This window comes from Rhinopithecus roxellana, chromosome 15 (genome assembly GCF_007565055.1).
Source record: "Rhinopithecus roxellana isolate Shanxi Qingling chromosome 15, ASM756505v1, whole genome shotgun sequence".
NCBI classification, from domain to species: Eukaryota; Metazoa; Chordata; class Mammalia; order Primates; family Cercopithecidae; genus Rhinopithecus; species Rhinopithecus roxellana.
Genome location: NC_044563.1, coordinates 87,691,199 through 87,702,689, shown reverse-complemented (window position 1 = coordinate 87,702,689; position 11,491 = coordinate 87,691,199). Strand labels below are relative to the sequence as shown.

The 11,491-nt window shown below is 37.3% G+C and overlaps 1 protein-coding gene across 1 annotated transcript; it reads left to right on the top strand.

Moving 5' to 3' along the window:
* The first annotated feature begins 2,322 nt into the window (after positions 1-2,322).
* LOC104670016 (olfactory receptor 10A3-like) lies at positions 2,323-3,267 on the top strand. The gene has a single exon (XM_010373170.1). The coding sequence runs from the start codon at positions 2,323-2,325 to the stop codon at positions 3,265-3,267; it is 945 nt and encodes a 314-aa protein (XP_010371472.1).
* The last annotated feature ends 8,224 nt before the right edge of the window (positions 3,268-11,491 follow it).

Here is an 11,491-nt window from a genome sequence, read left to right as displayed (position 1 = left end):
ATAAGTACTTTGCATGCCCTAATCATCAAATCCTGGAAGTTTTCAACTGGAAGGGAACTGGTCAGTAAGTCTAACACTTACCTCTTTCCATTGGCAGACTGAAGCCTAGGGAAGGGAATGATCTGCATAAATATTTCTCGTTAGTGACTTATCCAAGACACTGTGAGAGTCTTCTGAGGTATACAAAAAAGATGATGGAGCATTCATGGTAAATTGTTCTTTTTTTTTCTTCAGAGACATGCTCTTCCTCTGTCACCCGGGCTGGAATGCAATGGTACAATCATAGCTCACTGCAACCTCAAACTCTTGAGCTCAAGCTATCCTCCCACGTTGGCCTCCCAAAGTACTGGGAGTACAGACATGAGCCACTGTGCCCAGCCAGTCAATTGTTCTTTAGCACTCATGACACTTTTGATCCATTTCATGTTGTTAACCAGTTGTGTTAAGGTTTTCTATTGCTTATATGATACTCTAAATTATCTAATTTTCAAAACCCACCTACTTTTATATATTTGGAACTGAATTCATATTGGTTTTTATTCCCCAGTATAAATGACTTTGAAATATTTGATCCTACAGAACCTATTTTACTAATTTTAGACTTTTTTTACATGCAAAATATAATTATTGTGGTTAATCCATGCATTTAATTTTAATACACGACTATGGTCAAACTCATGAATAAATCAACTTGTTTTCTACTTTCTGCGAATGTCCTACAAACCTGCACAGATCTGCACTGAGGACAACATTGCATGTCTTCAGGTGTGTCTTCTGTCCTCTGGGTTCCTCATTTCCCACAGTAAATTTTCTCTGGTTTTCAAAATATCAGGCAAAGCTAGCAGGCCTCTATTCTAGTACTAAGATGTCAAGTTCCTTTACCTTGGGCAAGTCAGCCTTCCTTCTTCTGCCTTTCTGTTTCCACCTAATGGCCTTCCACCCATGACATCCTGTGATTGTGGTTATTCCCCCTGCTTATTTTTCAGAGGCAATCTTTCTCTCATTTAAATTTCTAAAGCACTCGTTATTACTCCTGCTTCCCAATTATGTTGTGTTCTTTTCTTTCAGACACTCCTTTAAAGGTAGAATCGTGATTTTCTTCATGTCTTTATTCATTTATTCAACAAATACTGATTTAGCATCTATGAATAACCTTGGATGTTTCTATGCATTGTGTATATAACAAAGAACCAAAGTAAACTTTTATCTGCCACAGGTTTATATTTTAATGAGAGATTTAGAATTATATGTATATTTAATTTCAGTTGGTGATAATGGAAAAAAGGTAGAACAAGGTATAAGAAGCAGGACTTCGAGAGCACTTACTGGCTAAGAGGTCAGAAGCTATTTTGTGTAGCGTGGTGAGCCCACTGTGGAGGGCTGGGCTCAAATGTGTTCCTAGGCACACAGAGCCTAGAAAATGGCAGGTGCTCAATCAGTGCTTGTTGCATAATTAATGATTAAATGAGTGGGGACAGAGAGAATAGGGAGACAGAGGGGGAGAGTGTGAACTTTTACGTTACAGATTCACAGTGACCCAAAAGGTGGGCTTTTTCTTATGTCATCATGGTCACAAGTATGGGCCATGGAGAAGTGGCCTTCAAAAATTTCCCATCCAGGCCAATTTGAACATAATTGTCCAAATCCAGGGTGGGCAGAAATCAGTGAGCCTGGGGCAAAATTCACATGTGTACAGATCATTTAGGATGGACACATCTAAACCACAGTGCCCTTTGTGTGTTTCTGCAGAGTCCTGCCACCTTTAACCAAGTCACATACAGACATTTAAACCTGATATTTATGATAAACATTTTTAATAAATACATATCAATTCTGCAGTAATTTTGAATTTTTTGGACATTACCAAAATTGTTGGAGTGTTTTTTGCCATCTATCTTTTCTTTAACATTTTAATTTTTGAGGTTTGAAATTCCATATTTATTTAAAATTGAGAAAAATGGATGCCATCTACACGTCATGAAAATAGAATCTAAGGTATAAAATATTTGTATTTAAGGCTATGTCTAATTTTCAAACTATATAATATACAAGATGAAATAGAAATGTAGTATTATTTAGTTCTCTTCAGATATTTCTGAGCCAGAATATCACTTCTCCCTTTATATTTAAAATATTTATTATTCCAAGATTTTGCCATTCTCCAGAATTGCCGAAATAAATTTCTGACAAGATGGGCTCCTCTTCTCATCTTCTGCCAAGAATTTCTGGGGTGAAGGCAGACTGGAACTCTCTGCTATGGACTGTGACTTCATACTTTATATACTACAAGCAGAAAAATATTATAGGGATCCAATACTGAAAATGAAAAGACAAAATCAAAGCTCTGTGGTTGAATTCATCTTTATGGGCTTTTCTAACTTTCCTGAACTCCAGGAGCGACTTTTTCGGATTTTCCTGGTTATTTATGTGGTGACCCTGATGGGAAATGCCATCGTTATAGTCGTCATCTCCTTAAACCAGAGACTCCACGTTCCCATGTACCTGTTCCTCCTGAACTTATCTGTGGTGGAGGTAAGTTTTAGTGCAGTCATTATGCCTGAAATGCTGGTGGTGGTCTCTACTGAGAAAACTACGGTTTCTTTTGTGGGCTGTTTTGCACAGATGTATTTCATCCTTCTTTTTGGTGGGACTGAATGTTTTCTCCTGGGAGCAATGGCTTATGACCGATTTGCTGCAATTTGCCATCCTCTGAACTACCAAGTAATTATGAACAGAGGGGTTTTTATGAAATTAGTAATGTTCTCATGGATCTCAGGGATCATGGTGGCTACTGTGCAGACAACTTGGGTATTTGGTTTTCTGTTTTGTGGCCTCAATGAAATTAATCATCTGTCTTGTGAAACCCCAGCAGTGTTAGAGCTTGTGTGTGCAGACACCTTCTTATTTCAAATCTTTGCCTTCACAGGCACCATTTTGATTGTTATGGTTCCTTTCTTGTTGATCCTCTTGTCTTACACTCGAGTTTTGTTTGCCATCCTGAAGATGCCATCAACTACAGGGAGACAAAAGGCCTTTTCCACCTGTGCCTCTCACCTCACATCTGTGACCCTGTTCTATGGCACAGCCAATATGACTTATTTACAACCCAAATCTGGCTACTCACCAGAAACCAAGAAAGTGATGTCACTGTCTTACTCACTGCTTACCCCTCTCCTGAATCCACTCACTTATACCTTGCGAAATAGTGACATGAAAAGAGCTTTGATAAAATTATGTCAAAGAAACGTGGTTTTACACACAGTCTGATTGTGTGAGAAGTCATGTGATATTTGGCTGCTACCCTATTACACTTTATTTAAATTTAATAAAGGGTGAAAACAGATTGCATTTCTTGGTATGAATACATTAAATTCGTTGATTTTTTTTTTTTTTTAAGACATGGTCTTACTCTGTCACCCAGGCTGGAGTGCAGTGATGCAATCTCTCCTCACTGCAACCTCCACCTCCCAGGTTCAAGTGATCCTCCCACTTCACCCTCCTGAGTAGCTGGGACTACAGGCATGCACCACCACGCCCGGCTAATTTTTGTATTTTTTGTAGAGAAGGGGTTTCGCTATGTTGCCTAGGCCAGTCTTTAATTACTGGGCTCAAACAATCCGCCTGCCTCAGCCTCCCAAAGTGCTAGGATTACAGGTGTAAGCCACTGCACCCAGCCAATTTGTTCAATTTTTAACATTTGAAAATGTATCAGGGAATCTCTCTCTTTCAATAAAGAACTGCTGTCACTTGTTTTTAATAGATACATGTTTTCATAACATGTGACACAACGGTTTATTCATCCATTTCTCTATTTTGAACATCCAGGTAGCTACTGGATTATTTTCATTAAGACAATGCTTTAAACACCTTGTTCCATATGCTCACATGTACTGATGTCTATATATCTGTTTGTTAGATTTAAGTAGGACTGATGGGATGAGGAGTGGGTGTGCTTGTAAATTTTACAAGCTGTTGCAAAATTACTTTTCAAAATGATTATAGTTCTTCAGACTGGCCTGAAGGCCCACTGTACTTTGGTAACAGGGTAGAGTTTCAAGAGACCAACAATAGATTAGTGAGGTTTTTATTTTTGGATTGAAAATTTGTTCCATGGATGAGTAAAAATAGTACATCTATTTTGGGGGACCCAGATGGTTCTATACTTGATAGACTCACTGAGCTTATAATCCAAAAGTAAATTTCTCTTGATAGTTTTCCAAATATTTATCCAATATTGGTCACTAGAGATCTACCTGGGAAGTTTTCAGAGTTCTTATTTGATAGTATCATTTTTACTTGCAGAATACTGTTTTCAGAGACTTTTGTTAAATTTCCATTTGTGGGAAATGGGAAATGTCCTACAATATTTCCTACAAAGCCCCCAGACACTTTGTTTAGAAACAATGACTCATGCATTTTTTGTTGTTGTTGTTCATTGTGGAAATCCAATGCAATTAATTAATTAATTGTGCTTATTTTCTATCGTACATGAATTATATTACCAAGTGTGTGGCCTTTCTCAGAATGTATAATTTCACATGTTGCAACCTTTGGAATATTTCATGCTTCTAGAACAGAGGGAGAATGAAGACAAGCACCTAAATTGAAGTAGGACCTTGTGGGAGAGAGTCCAGTGAGTTCCCCTGCCAATCAAGGAGTTGGCCATGAAGTGTTTCTTGACTCTAAGCTCAAAACCTCATGCACATGGCTTAGAAACACAAAAGGAGCTGCTGCTGAGTCTTCCCCCCTTTGAACTGTGTGTCAGTTTGAAATATAGAACTTGAGACTAAAATAAAAGACTGTGCTGATTGTTTTGTGACTGCATTTATATTTGCCTTGTTAGTATTAGCTACACTTTGTAGATCCCAATCACTCCCTGTTTATATAGGCAGCTTATTACCTTAAGCTTTCCTCATATATTTTAATATGTGATCTGTTTAATGTTTGATTGCCATATTTGATAATAAGCCCTAGGAGGACAGGAACTATATTAATTTGTTCACCACTGTGCATCATCTGCCTAACACTGTGCCAGGGACAGAGTAGGTGCTTTAGAAAAACTTTTTAATTAATAATAAGAAGACAATCAGAGGCAAGATGTTAGCTTCAAGATTTGGAGCAGATTCAGGATGGGTTAGGCATAAGACTGAAACAGAGAGAACTGGTAATGGAACAGTGCTCATGTGGAAGCGTCAGGAGGGTTCTGAAAAGTGGGTGGAAGTGGTGGTTTAATTGATTCCTTCTTGTGTGTATGCCTAAGTTACCTTAGTGCTCTGTTTGTTGCATGCACCCTTCAGATTATCTGCCCAGTCTCAATAAATGGTTTGACCAGTTGGATTCCAAGACCTTGGGCACCTCTTTACATGTTGGTGTAGTCAGTTACAAGGGATGTTCCCTTTTTTGTGAGTCCAAATATGATATATTCATAATGAATTTCCAGTATCTCAGGGTTAGCAGTAAAGGTAGTAGTATTTCAGGGAACATCTAATATCTGATTCTTCCTGTAAGATACACAGTAACTGGCAGTTTAAAATCTTACTGAATTCTTCTCCAGATGGGAGGTCTTTGGCTTTTGAGGTAGTCCTAAGCACCACTTCCCAAGGTCAGGAATGCTGTCCACATTCTCTTTTACTTTATTTTATTATTTTATTTTATATTATTTTGAGACAGAGTCTTGTTCTGTCACCCAGGCAGGAGTGCAGTGGCATGATCTCGGCTCACTGCAAACTCTGTCTCCTGGGTTCAAGCCATTCTGATGCCTCAGCCTCCCGAGCAGCTGGGATTACAGGCATGTGCCACCATGCCTGGCTAATTTTTGTATTTTAGTAGAGATGGAGTTTTGCCGTGTTGACCAGGCTGGTCTCTAACTTCTGGCCTCAAGTGATCCACCTGCCTTGGCCTCACAAAACGTTGGGATTACAGGCGTAAGCCATCACACCCAGCTCACATTCTCTTTGCATTTGAAGTGAAGTAATGATCCGTAGTCCTTGGATAGTCCCCGGGCTGATAGTCAGCTGAAAATATGAGATCGGTGACTTTTGAGAAAGAAACTTGTTATCTTGCAGATCTATTTAGCCATATCTCTCTATCTATATGCATATCTTACCTGTCTGTATCTACCTATATCTATCTATATCTATAAATAAAGATATATACAATTTCATTCAATCTAAATATAATGTAAACAGTTTTTTGTTGGTCAAACTTCTAGGTCTTAAAACTGTATGTTTGTGACACAACACTACATCTAACTCCTGGGCTGAATGATGGTGGTGGGCTTACTGTGGCTTGGGTTTTTGGTGGTGGTTCTAGTTGTTAAAATTGTTTGTGCTATTTACTTTCCAAATATGGGCAAGTAGATGACTTAGAGTTAATTTTTGAGGGATATCACCTTGTTCGTTAAGAGGTTTATGACTGGGTGTGGTGGCTCACACTTGTAATCCTAGCACTTTGGGAGCCTGAGACGGTGGATCACCTGAGGTCAGGGGCTCGAGACTAGCCTGTCCAACATGGTGAATCCTTGTCTCTACTGAAAATACAAAAATTAGCCGGCTGTGGTGGCATGTGCCTGTAATCCCAGCTACTCAGGAGGCTGAGGCAGGAGAATCACTTGTCCCTGGGAAGTGGAGGTTGCAGTGAGCTGAGATTGTGCTATTGCACTCCAGACTGGGCAACAGAGCAAGACTCTGTCTCAAAAGAAGAGGTTTATTGGCAAAGTAGGGATTCTGTGTTTTTTTGTCCTTTAAGTTTTGGTCATACTTTATTGTCCAACCTAGCTTGGGAAGGAACATCACTGATTCATTTTAAGACTTTAACAATCATTTTGAGTAGGAAAACTGGTGGGAACAAATTTTAATTAAGTTTTTATATTGTTGTTGAGTAAGGCAATTATTGCAATTTTTCTGACAGCTTCAAAAAATATTTTGAGTAAAAGATAGTGTGATATTAATTAAGATTAGGTATATATATTCTGCTAAATGCAGGGGAGGTCTTATAATTTTTGTATATTATTTGGGAATATGCCATATATGCATGTAACCTTGTGATAATGAGACTTAAAAAATATTTTGTGATGGTTTAACACACACCAGCTTATTTTTTTTTCCTGAGTCTTTATTACATATTAAATTTGGTTTAAACACTTGAATCACTTATTGTATTAGATTCATATCAAATAAATTGATTTTATGTTTAATAAATTACAATAAGAAATAAGATTATGTTAATTCTAAATGTGTATAGGTGTATTTGTATTTTGGCTATTCATCGATTTGTAATGTCTTTTGAGGACATAGAGAAACATTATATTTCAGGAATGGTGACTTGGAATTATGTGCCATGGAGAGAAATGCAGTGGCCAATGCAATTATTCATGAATTGAAATGTCCAGGAGCAATGAGGGGTGATAGTCATAAGGAAAATAGAATTACATTGGTGCTACTAAATTGCATTGATCTTCAGATAGATAACAAAAGATGTGTGCAATTTACAAACCATTGAAAGCAAAATGGTGAAAGCCAGAGAGTCTTTCAATAATTCATGAAGAGATCCTCATCTCTCACAGTGGGCAAGCAGAAAAAGCTGAAGAACAGTTAGAGTTCAGTAAGTCACAGTGGCTGAACTTCAGTGACACCTGCATGTTTACTCAAGGCAGGTATGTTAAGCCAAAGCTGGAGCCAGAGTTGGAAAAATCTGCACTCCATCTGCATCAGATCTGTCTGTGTTTGTGTCTCTGTTTAGTGTTACTCCTCCCTCCAAGGGTGCATTTGGCATGGCCTCCATCAAAGACCAGGTCCGTCTTACTGTCAGAAGCCTGCAAGATAAACTACTCCCCTCCTGCTAAGCGAGAAATGGTTTTCAACATTATGGTCCCTGATTTTGTCATCCTCTTTGGGATTCTAGAGTATTTCCCACACTTGGGCCAAGCTTTATGGGGGAAGAAAGCATGTGAATTCTTTTCTAGACTATCTGGGACTCCAGCTGGTTACATATGATGGCCCATTTTGGTGCACATTGGGCACCAAATGGATGGGCAAATTACAGTAAGGAAAATTCAGAGCTCAAGTGGTTAAGCTGCAATTATAAAGTTCAGCAGAGTCTTCTAAAGCTCTCTCTATATTTCTCTCTTTTCTTTTCTGCCTGCTTTGAATCTGCTGTTATTAAGCTACTGGTGTTGAGATAAAACTGACTATTTTAAGGTTACATAAAGATTTTAAAAATAAGTTTAGTCAGTTCTGGCTAAAATAGGAACATTAGAAACTAATTTGAAACTAAAGGAAAAAAAAAAGGTAGAGGTCTTTAAAATAAAAACTGCTAGAAAACTACTTTACTCAAATTCTGGCTCTCAGCTTTCCGTGAATTATCTATTGGGGCAAACAAAGTTTAGCCATGTAAACAAGTTCCAATATCATCAGACATAACTTGGATCCAGCTATCTTTTATAGATTGGTGAATTTGTATTACTATCTTATGGCTAGAGTTCTGAGGGAAAAGCTATTGGATCTTCATTTGTGCATGTGTTTAAACATGTTTAGATATGTTTGTGTGATGTATATGTATTATCTTCCATGTTGTGTTGGCATGCTACCAAATTTACTTATAAGTAAATGAGTACACATAAATTAAATCCAAATGCCTTTCAAATTCAAATAAATCTTTAATAAATAAACTGGTTTAAAATCAGTGGTAAAATAAAAACAAAAATGTCTTCAGAATCATCAGTACACATTTGTGTCTGGGTAAATGAGTTTTATATCTGCCTCTGCTAGATTTTTTAAGGTGTCAGAGTCAGGCACAAAGATTGTGAGACTGTAAACCCAGCCCAAAGCAGAGTAATCTTTATTTGTGTGATTCTTTTTTTTTTTTTTTGACAAATAAGACTAATTTAAGATCGTTGGTTCATTGAAAACAGCTGAATCTTGTGAGTTATCAGCAAAATGACCTTGTGTTTAAGGTTCTTACTTAGGTACTCACCTAATATTCAGACTTAAAAAATGACTAATGTGGAAATAACTTTAAATAATGATTAGCTTTGTATAATGTCTCAGTTTTCAAAAGTAATTTAGATAAATTTCTAAAAATAAAAAATTGAATACATGTAAATGAGCTAAGTGCTTATAAGTGGACTTTTCATGTGATTTAAAATCTTAAAATTATTTTAAATTGAATAATGGATACTCATTGGGTGTCTGGGTCATTTCCAATTAAGAAAAGATTATGACATGTGAAAACATGTTTCCAAGATTGTGCAATAGTTTTATTTATAAAATGCTAACATCTGATATAGAGTTCAGGATTTCTTGTTTCCAAGGTTTTCACCAAAATGTAAGGTAACTAAGAATAATAATTCTAATTAGTGTATAATTCTGTAAGTTATTTTCTTATTGAGAACAAAACAATTTTATGCAATTTGGAGGTTATTTGCAAGTTATTTATTTAAAAAGTAAAAAGAAATCAGTAAGTAGGGAAGAATGATGTGAGAAAAAGTTATGACTATGAAGATATATTTTTGGTAAGGAAATTTATAGAGAAATGAGAATAATTTTATGTGAAAAAGGATCTTATATGATAAATTTTTGTCCTAAAGTAAAATGACTGACTACTTAGAAAAGAAGGAAGTATACCACTAGTCAGAAAGTCCAAGCATGTCATAGATGGTCTCTGTATATCATGATAAAGTTCATGAAGGGGACTTTAAGAATTTTGTATGTGATGACTATAATTAAAATGAAATTATTTATAATAGTCTTTCTAGGATTGATCTCCTATGCTAAAATAAGATTTTTAAGGTATTGATTTGTTCTTAATGATAGTCCAAGAAATTTTGTTTTTAATTCTGTAACGTTTCTTTTGAAAACTTCTCAGATTCACATCTCAGAAGATCAACTTTTATTGTGTCTTGACACTTTCAGCTTTTTTGCCCTTTGAAAAGGCCTGAGATAATAACTCTCCTCCAGCTTTTTCATCAGCTCCTATAACCTTTTCCTCCAGTTCTAACAGTTGTTATGGCCTGATGCTGAAATGTTTTATCTTGAAGGTTAAAAAAAAAAAATCAATGTTTTCTTCCAGTATGACTTGATTCTGTATTCTTGGCTTTTCTTGACATGTCTAAAATGTTAAATGTAATCAGGAAATTTCTTAGGCTGTTCCTAAGAGACATATATTCCCCTGCCATACTTATAACTTTGAATACACTCTTCCTGTGTCCGATTGCTGCAGGAGAGGCAAGTCCCCAAAAACTGGGGCTTAGCCCAAGAGGGTTCTTGGCTTTACCCAGGAAAGAAATCAAGGGTGAGTCAGTGTTGTTAGACAGCAATCTTTTATTGAATGGCACTGCTCCTTGTGGAGCAGGACTAACTCACAGACAGTGTGCCCAGAGTGGTCAATGTATGAGCTCTTAGAAACTGTATTTATACTCACTTATACCCACTTTCAATTACATGCAAATTAAGGAGTAGGTCAATGCAAATTGAGGTGTGGATTATTTATACCTTTCTATGAAAGGGGTGGTAACTTCCGGGTCATTGCCAGGGAAAGGGGTGGTAACTTCCATATTGTTGTCATGGAAAGGGGTGGTAGCTTTTGTGTCATTGCTATGGAATTTGTAAGGTGTCGTGGTGTTGGTGGAAGTGTCTTATGTCAGTGAACAGTGAGGGGATCTAGGGATTGTTTTTGTCACCATCTGCTGGTTCCTGCTGGTTTTATCACTTTATCCTGCCTGGACCAGATCCTGTTTTGGTCAGCAGGTTTGTGACCAGAAAACAAGTCCTACCTGCCTTCTATCTTATTTCCACCTCAGAGATTAGACACTTTTCCTTTATCTCAAGGGGGCTGAAGAAGGGCAGAAGTCCATTTTTTCTTGCTGATTTTGTGGGCATAGGCCTTGCATAGCATTGGAGGAGTAAAAACTTCTGGTTACATGATTTAAGAAGCCCAATGACAGGATGTCTTTAATTTTTGGGTCAGAAGACAGGATGGGTTGGAAACCTTGTGCCAGCATTGTCTTTATGTAGAATCTAAAAGATACAAACATTACTAGGAGGAAAAATTACAATTAGGAGGAATAGAATAATTCATATTCTTATTCCCATCCACAGCATCATGTTATTTATCTATGTATTTGGGAAATAATAGCTTTAAGTCCTTTAGGGGTTTATAAGTATCTCTGTGCTCTGTCAGAGACCCCCAGTAAACTTGAACTGTCAAGTCCAAATGAGCCAGGGAGTTCACTAGGGCTACTGGAAGAAGGATAGCTCTAGTATTGATGGGGAGCTTTTCCATTTCTCACTGGAGACAGTTAGGACGTTCTCATTGTCAGTGGCCCTTTTGCTTATAGTAGGCATACTGATTCTGCCCCAGGGCCAGCAAGTTTGGGGCTCTTGTCTGAGCATCCTGGATACCAATTTTGCAACACTTTCTTAGGATGGGTAATCCTGAGGGGACAGGGGACTTAAAGCATTCACTAATGGGCTCTTGGCAATTGTATTTATAC